Source organism: Elephas maximus, chromosome 1 (genome assembly GCF_024166365.1).
Source record: "Elephas maximus indicus isolate mEleMax1 chromosome 1, mEleMax1 primary haplotype, whole genome shotgun sequence".
Classification (NCBI taxonomy): Eukaryota; Metazoa; Chordata; class Mammalia; order Proboscidea; family Elephantidae; genus Elephas; species Elephas maximus.
In genome coordinates this window covers 214,362,748-214,379,925 of record NC_064819.1, presented here as the reverse complement: position 1 = coordinate 214,379,925, position 17,178 = coordinate 214,362,748, and the positions used below count along the sequence as shown (strand labels likewise).

Here is a 17,178-nt window from a genome sequence, read left to right as displayed (position 1 = left end):
TCCATCTCACTGGGAGTCTTCCTCTTTTTCACTGACACTCTGCTTTACCAAGCATGATGTCCTTCTCCAGGGACTGGTCCCTCCTGATAACATGTCCAAAGTATGTGAGATGAAGTCTCACCATCCTTGCTTCTAATGAGCATTCTGGCTGTCCTTCTTCCAGGATTTGTTCCAGGACAGATTTGTTCAATATTCTTTGCCAACACCATAATTCAAAGGCATCAATTCTTTGATTTTCCTTATTCATTGTACAGCTTTCCCATGCATATGAGGCAATTGAAGACACCCTGGCTTGCGTCAGGCACACCTTACTCCTGAAAGTGACATCTTTGCTTTTTAACACTTTAAAAAGATCTTTAGTAGCAGATTTGCCCAATGCAATGCATCATTTGATTTCTTTCTTTCCTCTTTTTTTTTTTTTTTTTTTACTGTGCTTTAGGTGAAAGTTTACAGCTCAAGTTAATTTCTCATACAAAAATTCACACATATATTGTTATGTGACATGAGTTGCAATCCCAATAATGTGACAGCACACTCTCCCTTTCCATCCCAGGTTTCCCATGTCCATCCAACCAGCTCTTGTCCTTTCCTGCCCTCCCATCCTGCCTCTGGATAGGAGCCACCCTTTTGGTCTTATATATCTGCTTGAACTAGGAAGCACACTCTTCACAAATATTATTTTATGTTCTATATTTCAGTCTAATCTTTGTTTGAAGAATGGGCTTCAGGAATGGTTTTAGTTCTAGGTTAACAGAACATCTTCGAAGAGTGGGCTTCGGGGGTTCCTCCAGCCTCAGTCAGACCATTAAGTCTAGTCTTTTTGCGTGAATTCAAGTTCTGCTCCGTACTTTTCTCCAATCTGTCAGGGACTCCTCTGTTGTGTTCCCTGTCAGTGTGGCACCATCTAGTTTTTCTGGTCTCAGGCTGATGGAATCTCTGGTTTATATGGCCCTTCTGTCTCTTGGGCTAATATTTCCCTTACGTCTTCAGTGTTCTTCATTCTCCTTTGCTCCAAGTGCATTGGGACTAATTGATGTGTCTTAGATGGCCATTTCCAAGCTTTTAAGACCCCAGACACCACTCACCCAAGTGTGATGCAGAACATTTTGCAATGCATCATTTGATTTCTTGACTGCTGCTTCCATGGGCATTGATTGTGGATCCAAGTAAAATGAAATCCTTCACAACTTCAATATTTTTTCCATTTATCATGATGTTGCTTATCGGTCAAGCCGTGAGGATTTTTGTTTCTTTATGTTGTGGTGTAATCCATACTGAAGGCTGTGGTCTTTCATGTTCATCAGTAAGTGCTTCAAGTCCTCTTCACTTTCAGCAAGCAAGCTTGTGTCATCTGCATAACCAAGGTTGTCAATGAGTCTTCCTCCAATCCTGATGCCATGTCCTTCTTCGTATAGTCCAGCTTCTCAAATTATTTGCTCAGCATACAGACTGAATAAGTATGGTGAAAGGATACAACACTGACACATACCTTTCTTGACTTTAAACCAGAAAGTGTCCCCTTGTTCTGTTGGAACAACTACTTCTTGGTCTAAGTATATGTTCTGCATGAGCACAATTAAGTGTTCTGGAATTCCTATTCTTCAAAATGTTATCCATAATTTGTTATGATTCACACAGTCGAATGCTTTTGCATAGTTAATAAAACACAGGTAAACATCTTTCTGGTATTCTCTGCTCTCAGCCAGGATACATCTCACATCAGCAGTGATATCCTTTGTTCTACATCCTCTTCTGAATCTGGCTTAAATTTCTGGCAGTTCCCTGTCGATTTACTGCTGCAACAGCTTTTGAATGATCTTCAGCAAAATTTTACTTGTGTGTAATATTAAAGATGCTGTTTGATAATTTTTGCATTCTGCTAGGTCACCTTTCTTTGGAATGGGAACAAATATGGATCTCTTCCAGTCAGTTGGCATAGACAAGTGAATGTTTCTAGTGCTGCATCTGTTTGTTGTAACATCTCAGTTGGTATTCTGTCAGTTCCTGAAACCTTGTTTTTCCCCGATGCCTTTAATACAGCTTAGACTCCTTCCTTCAGTACCATTGGTTCTTGATCATATCCTGCTTCCCGAAATGGTTGAACATTGACCAATTCTTTTTGGAACAGTGATTCTGTATATTCCTTCCATCTTCTTTTGATGCTTCCTATGTTTAATATTTTCCCCATAAATCCTTCAATATTGCAACTTGAGGCTGGAATTTTTCGTCAGTTCTTTCAGCTTCAGAAATGCCAAGCATGCTCTTCCCTTTTGTTTTTCTAACTCCAGATCTTTGAACATTTCGTTATAATACTTCACTTTGTCTTCTTGAGCTGCCCTTTAAAATCTTCTGTTCAGTTCTTTTTCTTCATTTCTTTCCTTCACTTTAGCTACTCTACGTTCAAGAGCAAGTTTCAGAGTCTCTTCTGACATCCATTTTGGTCTTTTCTTTCTTTCCTGTCTTTTTAATGATCTCTTGCTTTCTTCATGTGTGATGTCCTTGATGTCATTCCACAACTCCTCTGGTCTTCAGCCATTAGTATTCAATACATTAAATCTATTCTTGAGATGGTGCGATGTACTCAAGGTTGTACTTTGGCTCTCACAGAGTTGTTCTAATTTTCTTCAACTTCAACTTGAGCTTGTATATGAGCAATTGATGGTCTGTCCCACAGTTGTTTCCTGGCCTTCTTCTGACTAACGATACTGAGCTTTTCCATCATCTCTTTCCACAGATGTAGTCGATTTGATTCCTGCATATTCCATCTGGTACAGTCCATGTGTATAGTTGCTATTTATGTTTTTGAAAAAGGTATTTGTAATGAAGAAATCGTTGGTCTTGCAAAATTCCATCATGCGATCTCTGGTGTCATTTCTATGGCCAAGCCCGTATTTTCTAACTACCAATCCGTCTTCATTTCCGTATTTTGCATTTCAGTCACCAGTAATTATCAATGCATCTTGATTGTGTGTTTGATAATTTCAGACTGCAGAAGTTGGTAAAAATCTTCAATTTCTTCATCTTTGTCCTTAATGGTTGGTGTTTAAATTTAAATAGTCATATTAACTGGTCTTCCTTGTAGCTGTATGGATATTATCCTATCACTGACAGTGTAGTATTTCAGGATAGATCTTGAAATGTTCTTTTTGACCATGAATGAGACATCATTCTTCTTCAATTTGTCATTCCCAACATAGTAGACCATAAGATTGTTTGATTCAAAATGGCCAATACAAGTCCATTTCAGCTCACTAATGCCTAGGATATTGATGTTTATGCATTCCATTTCATTTCTGGCAATTTCCAGTTTTCCTAGATCCATACGTCATATATTCTATATTGCAATTATTAATGTACGTTTGCAGCTATTTTTTTTTTCTGTGCCACCTCAGCAAATGAAGGTCCCAAAAGCTTGACTCCATCCACGTCATTAAGGTGGACTCTACTTTGAGGAGGCAGCTTTTCCCCAGTCATCTTGTGAGTGCCTTCCAACCTGAGAGGCTCATCTTCCAGCACTATATCAGACAATGTTCCAAGGTAAGGCTAATAATCCAAATTCTTTAAGGTAAGTCTTCTTGATCTAAAATATCTCAACTAACAATAGATTATCATCTTAGATTTTATCATCTTTCTTGGGAATCTCTTTATAATGTTGGAGCCTAACACATGTTTTATTCTGTAATATTGAAATAAATCAAACTTTTACTTCCACATTATAGTCATCTATCAGGGGACTTGACATGCAGCAATGCAGCGAGCTTGAATCTGGATAATAATTAGACCTCAGAACAGGTCCTACATTCATGTATTGTTTTGTTCAAATTGTATCAAAACCCTGAAATTGGAGGGTTCTGTCTTTATATATGGCAGAGCAGAAAACAGGGGGAGGCTAAAGGACTTTCGAGAATTAGTGACAAAGTTGCAACTAAAAGCCAAGTTTCCAGATACCCAAAATCCAATGCTCATCTCTCTTGACTCATTAATTTCCCTGTGCTTTGGCCGTGACATTGGTCACTATGAGTCAGAATGCTTATAGGAAAGGCCAGAAAGAGCCAAAACCTCTCAAGGGATTATCAGCTGTGCCAAGACACTACCAGCTGACATCTTTTTAGTAAAAGAACAGTGTTTAATCCGTACTCTTTTGAATGAGGCAGCATCAATCTGCCTCCGTGTCCACTGGGCCTGCCAGCCATAGGTTATGCACTTCTCCCCTTCCCTTGCTTTCCCTCCACATCTGTCTTTAATCTCTGCTGCTGCTGCCTCCTTACTGACTTTCCAGTTCATTTAACGCCAATGAAACACGTCCACAAAATGTCTATGTTTACCAGAACATCTGCTGCAAAGCGTCTTCCACAGACTTCACAGGGAAATAGTTTCTGATTGCCATCTGCAGAAGATTCAAGAGCACATTATGTTAGTATCACAGGATTGCCTGGCAGCTCAGAAGTGACTGACTGGAAGAGACCTCTATAGCTTGATATCCTCACTCCCCCTTTTTCCCTCCCTGCCAACAACTTCCTCCTCTTAGAAAGACCCTCCGTAAACTCACCTGTGTTTTCCTTTCCTAATATAAACATCACACTTCACTAAAAAAGTGAATTCCATATTCTTCAGGCAAACAGAGTATAATTATTTAATACTATATTTTTAAACTAAGTGCCTGGTAGCTTTGCTTTAGACTTAACTACAAAGTTAATACCTTAGTATAACCTTAGTATAAAGTCACAAATAACCTAATGGTAACATCTTTGGGATTCCCGGTACAATGTAGAGGCTGAGACTGTGTCTCCTATATCCCCTCAAACTGCCTGGCCCATGGTAAGGTGCTCAATAAATACTTGCTGAATGTGTAGGCCAAACAAGAGTTGAGTTTCTACTACAGGTCCCATCATTCCTTCAATAAATAAGTATCTGCTATATGCATGACCACAGAAATATTGAGAGAAACCACACTTGGGTCCAGCATACCAAAAGAGAAGAAGCATGTACATAAATAACTTTAAGGTAGGAAAGTGTCATGAGAAAAATAAAACATTATGGAATTCTGAAAAAAAGAGTTTCATCTCATATTACTTCCTTCTGGTTTATCTAGAGTTGAGCATGTACAGATTAGAACAGCAATTTGAGGACAAATCACAGAGAACATTTTATATTCATTTAATGACCTGGGCTTATTCTATAAGCAAGAGACAATGAAGGACACAAGTGGGAAGAACATGAACAGAGCTATGGCTTAGGAAGATTAACGTGACAGAGGAGAGGAAGGGTGAATGCAGGAAGGTGAGATGGGTAGGGAGAGTTTAGTTAAGAAGCTAATGTAGGCCTGAAATGGAGAGAGGAAACGGGAGACACTGTGGTGAAAGAACAGACAACAGGACAAGATTTGTGGGAAAGAGGCCTTGAGGGAACAAGGAGAGAAAAAAACCCAAGGACTGAGCTCAGTTTTATCAGCCAAAGGACTGAGATGATGGTAGGCTGTGAATAGAAACAGGGAACTCAAAAGCGGGGCCGTCTTCTAAAGAAAAATGACCTCAGCTTTGAACTTTGAGGTTGAGTTTTATCAGTTAGCAGGGCCAAGGAAACAGATTTAGGCTTTGAAGATTTAAGGCATTTTACTTCAAAAGTTAGTACCAACAAACATCTAGCTCAACTGGTATAACACAGTTTATATAAAAAAATGTTCTACATTCTACTTTGGTGAGTAGCGTCTGGAGTCTTAAAAGTCTGTGAGCAGCCATCTAAGATACAACACTGGTCTCACTCCTTCAGGAGCAAGGGAGAATGAAGAAAACTAAAGATACAAGGGAAAGATTAGTCCAAAGGACTAACAGACCACATCTACCATGGCCTCTACCAGACTGAGTCCAGTACAACTAGATGGTGCCTGGCTACCACTACCAAATGCTCTGACAGGGATCACAATAAAGGGTCTCAGACAGAGATGGAAGAAAATGTAGAACAAAATTCTAACTCAAAAAAAAAAAAAAAGACTGGACTTACTGGTATGACAGAGACTGGAGGAACCCCCAGAGTATGGCTCCCAGACACCCTTTTAGCTCAGTAATGAAGTCACTCCTGAGGTTCACCCTTTAGCCATAGATTAGATAGGCCCATAAAACAAAACAAGACTAAAAGGGTACACCAGCCCAGGGGCAAGGACTAAATGGCAGGAGGGAAAAGGAAAGCTTGTAAAAGAGAACCCATATCGTGGGTTTGTTAACCAATGTCATAAAACAATATGTATACTGTTTAATGGGAAACTAGTTTGTTCTGTAAACCTTCATCAAAAGTACAATAAAAAAGAAGAAAAAAAAAAGTTACTATCAACAAAGAGGTCTTGGAAAGAGAAGTACAGGCGAGATCCTTAGAGAACTTTATATTTAAGGGCCAAGAAGATGACGATAAGCTGGACAGAGAAGCTAATATGGTATTTTGCAATGCCAATCACAACATCAATCATAGGTGCCAACCAGTCACAGAACACAGAAATGCCAGTCTCTCTCCCTGTTCTTTTGGCCTTCTGACTCTGTAAAGCAAGGATATCCCAGCCTCCCACTTGTTAATAAAATCTACTCATCCTAATTATAAAACAGTTGCCTCTTTTTCTCAAGTAACAGATTATTTTTATGAATATTACAGTGATCTTAGTACAGTACTTTCCCGTTTTCCAAACACTTTCCCTTTGTAATCTCATTTGCTGTGAGATGGGATCAGCATTATTATTTTGCAGATGAAGCAGAGGCTCAAGGTTAGGTAAATTCTCTGAAACTACAGGTAGTAGGCAGAACCCATTGCCATGGAGTTGATTCCACTCATAGTGACTCTATAGGACAGAGGAGAACTGCCCCATAGGGTTTCCAAGGCTGTGATCTTTACAGAAGCAGATTGTAGCATCTTTCTCCTGCAGAGTGGCTGGTGTATTTGAACCTCTGACATTTCAGTTAGCAGCCGAGCAATTAACCACTGTGAGTCCAGGGCTTCTTAGTAAGCATAACACTGAGACTCAAACCTGGGTCTCTGTAAGTATTAAGACTATTAATTCAACCATCATTAAAAAATACAGATTTAGATAAATATACCAAAAACCAAATGAATCCCATTGCCACCCCATCGATTCTGACTTACAGCGACCCTATGGGACACAGTAGAACTGCCTCATAGGGTTTCCAAGGCTGTAATCTTTATGGAAGCAGACTGCCATATCTTTCTTCTGCAGAGCTTCTGGTGGGTTTGAACTGCTGACTTTTTGATTAGCAGCTGAGTGTGTTTAATCACTGTGCCACCAGGGCTCCTTTACATAAATGTAGATATAAATAAATACCAATCCTAACCTGCAAAGCAACTGGAGGCCTGTGGAGGATTGATGACCTTTGGTTTCAATCAGTGAGTTTTGATGAATTCAATGAGTTTAAAATAATGGTAGACAGATACAATATGATTCAATTGAAGACCAGGAAACAGATGTTCCCCTTATCACATTCTGAACCAGCAGTATATTTCAAATTGACATGGAAGCTTGACTATGAGAGAGGACTATAAGAGAGGTTTAATCTTCCTAAACCACAGCTTTGTTTATGTTCTTCCCACTTGTATCCTTCATTGCTCTGTTTGCTTGTAGAGTAAGTCTAGGTTATTAGTCTGACATAAAATGTTCTCTGTGATCTATCTTCAAACTGCTGTTCTAATCTGTACAGGCTCAGCTCTAGACAAATAAAGAGCAAGAAACATGAAATGAAACTCTTTTTTTCAGAATTCCAATTCAGCAGAATCAAACATGGAGACAGTGAGGTCATCTCTACAGTGTTTGTTACCATATGCTCTGTCACATGGAATATGTTGATTCCTCAAACTTTAAAAGAACCCCTTTGAAACAAACAAAATGCCCTTCAATAAGCAAAATACTTCCCAGCATAAAAAGGAGCAAACTACTGATTCATGAAATAACCTGGATCGATCTCAAGGGCACTGTGCTGAGTAAAGAAAGCTGCTCTCCAAAGGTCACATATTGTATGATTTTATTTGTATAACATTCTCAAAATGACAAAATTATAAGGATGGAAAACAAATTAGTGATTGCAAAGGGTTAGAGATGGCGGAGAGAGGAAGGTTTTGGTGACTGGACAGGGGTAGAATGAGGAGATCTTTGAGTGATGGAAGAGTTGTGTCTTGATTGCGGGGGTGGTTACACGTTGTAAAATGTTACAGAACTATAAATACACATTGTACCAATGTCAATTCTCTTATTTTTAACATTGTACTATTGTGATGTAGGAGCCCTAGCGGCACAGTGGTTAAGAGCTCAGCTGCTAACCAGAAGGCCTGCAGTTTGAATTCACCAGTTACTTCTTAGAAAGCCCATGGGGCAGTTCTGCTCTGTCCTATAGGGTCACTATGAGTTTGAATTGACTCAACAGCAATTTTTTTTTATTATAAGATGTTGATGGGATGCCTTTGTACTATTTTTGCAACTTTCTGTGAAACTACAATCTCAAAGAGCTTAAAAAAACAAAAACAAAAACAAACAAAAAACTAGGAGTCAGCATTCTACGGCCAGTAGGCTAAATTTGGGGCTGCTTATTTTTGTAAATACAGCTATGTGAGAACATAGCCATGCTCATTTGTAGTATCATCTATTGCTGCTTTCATACACAGTTGAGTAGTCCTGACAGAGACCTTATGGCCTTCTAGGCCAAAAATTTTACTATTTGGTCTTTTATAGAAAAAAGTTGCTGATCCCTGCACAAGAATATAGTATTAAAAATGATTTGTGGGAGAATAACACAGAAAATGTTACTGATGCCTTTTTATTCACGTATTTACAAGTACATAAATGTACCACTGTATATAATATATGGAATATATATATATATATAAACCTGTTGCCATCCTGTCAATTCTGACTAATAGTGACCCTGTAGGACACAGTAGAACTGCCCCGTAGGGTTTCCACGAAGCAGCTAGTAGATTCAAACTGCTGACATTTTGGTTAACAGCTGAGCTCTCAACTATTATGCTACCAGGGCTCCATAATCTTTTACAAAACATTTGAAAAGATTAGAAGGATATATACAGAGAAAGATATGTTAAGTGATTATTAAGAATAATCTCTGAGTGGTAAGAATAAAGGTGATTGTTTTTTCTTCAATTTCCTGCATTTTCAAATTTTTAAAAATCAGAAAAAAAAAGTAGCTTTCAAAAAAAATAAAAAGAATGCCTTTGATAGAGAATATCTAAAATAATGACTATCGACTCAGCTATCTCTATCTTTACCCTCTCTTCTTGGGGTCATATTTCATAGACTATTATTATGGTAATTATTTTTAAACATTAGTTTATAATGTTAGACAATTTTAAGACTGAGGAAAAGAGCAGTAGTGGTAAACAGTTTTGCTAAGCATGGCAACAATGAAAAATAAGCACTGCAATGGTCTGAGTTCGAAAGTTTTCTAAGAGGCATAAAGATGCATAGGGGTTGAATAAAACTGAAAAAATTCTATTAACTACTTCTGATCAGATTTTCTCTTTCTGAGCTGGAAGTTAAGAATGCTTTGTAGAAACACTACCTAAAAAAAAACCCACATTTCCTAACAAAGGCAAAGGCATGGTAGAGAAGGGAAAAAGGAAGATGTTTTCTCATTCAGTTGCAGCAAGTCAAAGAACTCCAAAATTCTTTGCAGTCCAGGAAACAGAATATTAGCAATTATCAAAACCTCCTATGGCCCTATACGGCAGAGGCAGGGGTGGGGCACTAGGGGTGGTTGTGAGATGTGGTGGAAGGTCACACCAGCCTCAACTTATGAGTCATGAAACACAAAAAGGCATTAAGACTAATGACTTAGGATGGCAAATGGAACACCCCATCTAATTTTGCTTTGCCCTGAAAACCCAGTACACTATACTGGAGGTATTTTCTTTTTCAAAGACAAAAAGAACCACAAGGAGAGGAACAAAAGGAGACAATGATAAAACTGTGGAAAGCTGACCGACCATGGTAAGGGACTTGGAGGACTTAAAACTATATCAAAAGGCACTTCCAAAAACAGAAGGGAGAGCTCAGAACCATTCAGATTTACAATGCAGATCCCTCAAAAGGCACAGAAACCCCTGGAACTGGGGCAGCGTAGGGGTGGTGAAAGAATGTTGATGTTGTTAGGTGCTGTCAAGTTGGTTCTGACTTATAGGGACCCTATGTACAACAGAACGAAACAATGCCTCATCCGGTGCCATCGTCACAATCGTTATGCTTGGGCCCATCGTTGCAGCTACTGTGTCAGTCCATCTTATTGAAGGTCTACCTCTCTTTCCTTGACCCTCTACTTTACCAAGCATGATGTCCTTTACCAGGGACTGGTCCCACCTGATAACATGTCCAAAGTACGTGAGACCAAGTCTCACCATCCTTACTTCTAAGGAACATTCTGGCTGTACTTCTTCCAAGGCTGATTCGTTCATTCTTTTGGCAGTCCGTGATATAGTCAATATTCTTTGCCAACACCATAATTCAAAGGTCCTCCTAATTTCTTCGGTCCTCTGTATTTATTGTCCAGCTTTTGCATGCGTATGAGGCAAATAAAAATACCATGGCCTGGGTCAGGCACACTTTAGTCCTCAAAGTGACATCTTTGCTTTGTGTAACACTTTAAGAGGCCTTTTGCAACAGATTTGCCCAATGCAATATGTAGTTTGATTTCTTGACTGCTGCTTCCATGGGCATTGATTATGGATCCAAGTAAAATGAAATCCTTGACAACTTCAGTATTTTTCCATTTATCATGATGTTGCTTATTGGTCCAACGGTCAGGATTTTTGTTTATGTTGAGGTATAATCCATACTGAAGGCCATGGTCTTAGATATTCATCAGTAAGCGCTTCAAGTCCTCTTCCCTTTCAGCAAGCAAGGTTGTACTATCTGCATATTGCAGCTTGTTAATGAGTCTTTCTCTAATCCTGATACCACTTCCTTCTTAATATAGTCCAGCTTCTTGGATTACTTGCTCAGCATACAGATTGAATAAACATGCTGAAAGGATACAACCCTGACACACACCTTACCTGACTTTAAACCATGCAGTATCCCCTTGTTCTGTTAGAACAACTATCTCTTGGTCTCTTTACAGGTTCTGCATGAGCACAATTAAGTGTTCTGGAATTCCCATTCTTCGTAATATTATCCATAATTTGTTATGATCTGTACAGTTGAATGCCTTTGCATAGACGATAAAACACAGGTAAACATCTTTCTGATATTCTCTGCTTTCAGCCAAGATCCATCTGATGTCAGTAATGGTATCCCTTGTTCCATGTCCACTTCTCTGACTTGAAATTTGTGGCAGTTCTGTTGATGTACTTCTGTGACCATTTTTGAATTTTCTTTAGCAAAACTTTACTTACATGTGATATTAATAGTATTGTTCAATAATTTCTGCATTCTGTTGGATCATCTTTCTTTGGAATGGGCACAAATATGGATCTCTTCTAGTTGGTTGGCCAGGTAGCTATCTTCCAAATTTCTTGGCATAGATGAATGAGTACCTCCAGTGCTTCATCTGATTATTGAAACATCTCAATTGGTATTCTGTCAATTCTCAGAGCCTTGTTTTTTGCCAATGCCTTCAGTACAAACCTGACTTCTTCTTTCAAAACCATCATCTGTTAGTTTGTCGTAACGTTGTGGTTTGTTGCTGTGATGTTGGAAGCTACGCCACTGGTATTTCAAATACCAGCAGGGTCACCCACAGTAGACAGGTTTTAGCAGAGCTTTTAGACTAAGACCAGGAAGAAGGACCTGATGGTCTACTTTTGAGAAAATTGGCCAGTGAAAACCTTATGAATAGCAGTGGGACACTGTCTGATATTGTGGCGGAAGATGAACCCCTCAGGTTGGAAGGCACTCAAAATATGGCTGGGGAAGAATTGCATCCTCAGAATACAGTCAACCTAATGACACGGATGGAGTAAAGCTTTCGGTATCTTCATTTGCAGATATGGCATGACTCAAAATGACCAGAAATAGCTGCAACATCCACTAATAATAGGAACATGGAATGTACAAATATGAATCTAGGAAAACTGGAAGTCATCAAAAATGAAATGGAATGCATAAAGATGGATATCCTAGGCATTAATGAACTGGTATTGGCGATCTTGAATCAGACAATCATATGGTTTACCATGCTGGAAATGACAAATTGAAGAGGAATGGCATTGCATTCATTGTGAAAAAGAACATTTCAAGATCTATCCTGAAGTACAGCACTGTCAGTGACAGAATATCCATTCGCCTACAAGGAAGACCAGTTATTACGACTACTATTCAAATTTATAAGCCAAACACTAATGCCAAAGATGAAGAAATTGAAGATTTTTACCAACTTCTGCAGTGTGAAATTGATCAAATATGCAATTAAAATGTATTGATAATTATTGGTGATTGAAATGCCAAAGTTGGAAATGAAGGATTGGCAGTTGGAAAACAGCCTGGTGATGGAAAGGACACCAGAGGTGGCATGATAGAATTTTGCAAGTCCAAGTACTTATTCATTTCAAATCTCTTTTTTCAACAACATAAACAGCAACTATAAATGTAGACCTCGCCAGATGGAATATACAGGAATCAAATCAATTACATCTGTGGAAAGAGACGATGGAGAAGCTTATTACCATCAGTCAGAACAAGGCCAGGGCCAACTACAGAGTAGACCATCAATTGCTCATATTCAAGTTCAAGTTGAAACTGAAGAAAAAACAAGTCCACAAGAGCCAAAGTACAACCTGGAGCATATCCCACCTGAATTTAGAGACCATCTCAAGAATCAATTTGATGGACTGAACTCTAATGACTGCAAGACCAGATGAGTTTTAAGATGACACCAAGGACATTATATATGAAGCAAGCATAAAGTCATTAAAAAGACAGGAAATGAAGACCAAAATGGATATCAAAAGGAATGCTAAAACTTGTTCTTGAATGTAGGGCAAATAAAGTGAATGGAAGAAACAACGAAGAGCTGAGCAAAAGATTTCAAGGGGTGGCTTGAGAAGCCAAAGTATTATAATGAAATGTGCAAAGACCTGGAGTTAGAAAATCATGAAGAACATGCTTGGCATTTCTCAGGCTGAAAGAACTGGGGTATAACTCAAGCCTTGAGTGGCATATTGAAGGAAATCTATGGGCAAAATATTGAATAACACAGGAAACATCAAAAGAAGATGGAAGCAATATATAGTCACTACACCAAAAAAGGATTGGTCAATGTTCAAGATGCTAAAATATGGAGAACCAGAGTAAAATTTGTTTGAAAAGAAGGTAAGATTCCTAGACCCCCTTTCCTGCTCCATGATACTGGTGACTGCCTTTCCCCCAATGTAGCAGAAGTCCACTCTCTGGAAAGGATTAAAAGGGGAAGTCTATGTACTGGTTAACACCAAGCACGGCTAAAGGCATGCATACTACATAAAAAAACAGGGAGTTTAATCTGATTAATCTCCTGCATAGTCATGCTGAAAGCAAAGGACACCTCCCCTCCCCTGCCCAATCCACCTTCCCTCACTTGGCTCACAGAATTCTGCCAGACCCTTGCTCTCAAGGCAGAATGAAAACTTACCCAGGACTCTAACTAGTCCATGCGAAAATACCTAAACATATTGACAATGGGAGATTCCCCCAACAAACAACCCACTCAGACCACCCGACAGTAAAGCTCCAAGTCATGAAATGCCAGTTACCTATTCAGAGTTTTCAGTGTTTTCTTCCTCCAATCTTAATCATGGTAAACAGGTGAGAATTTCAAAAGATCTGAGGAAAGTCTCTAACATGTAAGCCTAAAACAAAAAAGCAACTTACAGAAAAATTAAAGTTCTTGGAAATTAAAAGCCATATAGGCAAAACAAAAAGCTCAATAGGAGGTTGGAAGATAAAATGAAGGAAATCTTCCAAAAAGTAGAATAAAATAACATTAAAAATTGGAGCAAAACATAAGCAAATTAGAGTGCCAGTCCAGAAGGCCCTATTCCACATTAACAGTTCAAGAGAGAAAAAGTAGAAAACACAAGAAGGAAATAAATTTTAAAATGTTGCCTGGAAGTAAATGACATGAGCTTCCTGGTTGAAAGGGCCCAGCACAATGGATGAAAATTGACCTACAACAAGGAATAACATTGTGAAATACACTGGAGACATATACTACAGACTTAGAGGAAGAACTAGTTACATGCAAAGTATCAGGAATCAGAATTTTTGACTTTAGATTCCGAAAGAGCAAAAAACAGAAATGAATGCAGCAAAGCCTTTAAAATTCTGAGGGAAAATAGTCTACAATCTAGGGTTTCATACCTAGCCAAGCTATCCATCAAGTATGAGCAGAATAAGAGGTTTTCAGACATGCAAGCTCTCAACTGTATCTCAAGAATTACTAAAGAATGTGCCCCCCCCCCCGATACAGGAAATAGAGAATTCAGCACAGAAAGAAGTATATTCCCAAGATGAAAACTAAGCACCAGGACTAGAGGGCAACCAGTCCAGACTGGAGGTGTATGTGACTCAAGGCAGACATGTTGAAGGATATCATGGCCATGATATCTACTTCCTTTGTAATCTAATAGCATGCCCAAGTTCTGTGCTTGGCTTGACTGTGTCCCAGTGAAGTTCCTGCTCTCCCCTTCATATCCTGATGTCTAGATTAGCTGAGGACACTCAATTTGCCCCACAAGAAAGTTCTACATTTATATCTTGAGAGATGGAGGTAAACCATGGCGAGTTTAAGAGCAGAAAATATAAAACAAGCACACAACCTCCGGAATACATTTCTGCAGGACACCCAGGATGCCCCAACCATGGTGACTTGTTTCCCAGGATTTGCTCATCACCTAGCTCACTGACATCTCCACGTAGAGCTCTTGTACTCTAGAAGTGCAAGACACGCTATGACCCAGACCGTTCAGCCTATCTTCTCCTGGACACCTTCATCTAGTGGTAGCAAATGTTGCCCTATACAGCTAGGTTTGTACTTGTTTCTCAGTTGTTCAAAACTAGATAAGATACTGTGTTTAAGTAACGAGGTAGTAAAAAAAATAGTAAGGAAATTACTAATAGTCTGAATAGTACAAAAGAGCTACCTGAGTCAGATGAAATTGGGGATTGGAACCACAAGTGGCTTCTATGTTCTATTTCTTAACTTGAATAATGGGCAGATATTTGTTTTATTACACATTCTAAGTTTCAAAATTGAAATGTAAGGCCATTACAATTTTTTTTTACCTCCTTCTGACCTATATCTGGAACCAACAGGCTTAATAAAGCACACCTACCTGTGTCAACCTACATGAAGAAGCAACATATTAAGTATTAAAAATCTAACAGTAAATCTATGAGATGGCTAGAGCTCTGTCCTTCACCTGAGAAGGTGATCTGATGACATCACAATGGAGGTGTGGATACAATGCAGCACAGCAGCATAGGTAATATGCCCAAATGGTAATTAATTTGACTTGCAAAGTAATAGTACTAAAATACCTGAAAAATGGTTTTAAACCAATCATGGACAGTGCTTAAACAAAATCAGTTTTACCAGCATTTCCTCCTTAAGATTACAGCATACAAATTGTTCATGATTTTGCCCCCTACCTGGGATCCCTCAGGTCTTCCCCCTTGCTAAATGAGCCTAGATCCTATTGTTCCTTCCAAGTAATTCTTTCCTGAATCATCTTTCCCATCTATCCAGTCTTTCATATATTACTTAGTGACTGTATGCCATAAACCTGGGGATAAAGTAGTGAACAAAAAAATTCCCTGTCCTCACAAAGTTTACATTCTAGTGAGAGGAGACTGAAAAGCAAGCTTTATCTCAGATGGCAATTGGTGTTATAGAGAATATAAAGCAGGCATGGAGGATAAAGGATGCAAGGGAGGGATGTGTGCTATTAAACAGTCAGAAAAAATCCTACAAGGAAGGTGCCAATTGAGCAGCAACCGTGAAGGTTTCTCTGCAGTAAAGGTACTTCGGCAGGGGAAGAGCAAGTAGCAAGATCCCCAGCATGAGTGGTACTTGGCACTGCTAGTTATATTTTGCTGCACACACCCTACCTCTTCAGACTATGAAGTCCTCAAGGCAAAAACCCTCTTCTCTCTTTGGACTTCCAACAATTACCATGGCCCTTTTATTCTCAAACCACGGCTCTCAACCATTGTTATAGGTGACTAAAATATCAGTCAGATCACTCAACACATTATGAAAGCATTTTGTCCTCCAGAATAAAGTTACAATCTTTATGTCTGCAGGATAATCCACCTAAATCACAATATGCTTGTGGCTTAAAGACACATTCCCTTAACTGCAAAATATATAATGTGCTGACTGAAATCACTCAGGTCAGGTGCAGTAAAATTGGAAGCCCATAAGATGAAAATTGAATAGCACCAAGACCAAGTCTTTGATCCACAGCCTTCAGTATGGGTGACACCTTAATATAAAGAAAACAAAAATGGACCACAATTGGACCAACAAGCAACATCATGATGAACGGAGGAAAAAGGGTTTTCCTTTACTTGGATCCACCATCAATGCACATGGAAGCAATGGTCAAGAAATAAAACAATAAATTACATTGGGCAAATCTGCTGCAAAAGATCTCTTTAAAGTGTTATAAAGCAAAGATGTCACTTTCAGGACTGGTGTGCCTGACCCAAGCCATGGTTTTTTCAATCCCCTCATAGCACGCAAAAGCTAGACAATAAGTAAGGCTGAAGTAGAATTAATGCCTTTTAATTATGGTGTTGGTAAAGAATATTGAATAAAGCATAGACTGCCAAAAGTAGGAACAAATCTATCTTGGAAGAAGTACTGCCAAAATACTCCTTAATAGCAAGGATGGTTTGAGACTCTGTCTCACATACTTCAGACATGTTATCAGAAGGGATCAGTCCCCGGAGAGAAGAACATCATGCTTCGTAAATTCCCTGTCCTCACAAAGTTTACAGCAAAAAAGAAGATGACCCTCAACAAAATGGACTGACACAGTGGCTCCAACAATGGGCTCAAGCTAATAGTCATGAGGATGGCGCAGGACCGGGCAGTGTTTCTTTCTGTTGGACATAAGGTTGCTATGAGTTGGAACTCAAGAGCACCTAACAACAAGACAAAATAATATCTGCATCTGTAAGACTCTCGTTGGTCTTGTTTG

At 39.0% G+C, this 17,178-nt stretch overlaps 1 protein-coding gene across 1 annotated transcript in view; it reads right to left on the bottom strand.

Moving 5' to 3' along the window:
* ZC2HC1B (zinc finger C2HC-type containing 1B) overlaps positions 1–10,227 on the bottom strand; it is a 61,529-nt gene extending 51,302 nt beyond the window's left edge. The window contains exons 1-3 of the mRNA XM_049874318.1: positions 10,195–10,227; positions 7,332–7,368; positions 4,326–4,387 (exon numbers count right to left, since the gene is read on the bottom strand). Of these exons, the coding sequence (XP_049730275.1) occupies positions 4,326–4,387; positions 7,332–7,368; positions 10,195–10,227 (132 nt within the window). The remainder of the gene's footprint in view (positions 1–4,325; positions 4,388–7,331; positions 7,369–10,194) is intronic.
* Between the last annotated feature and the right edge of the window lie 6,951 nt (positions 10,228–17,178).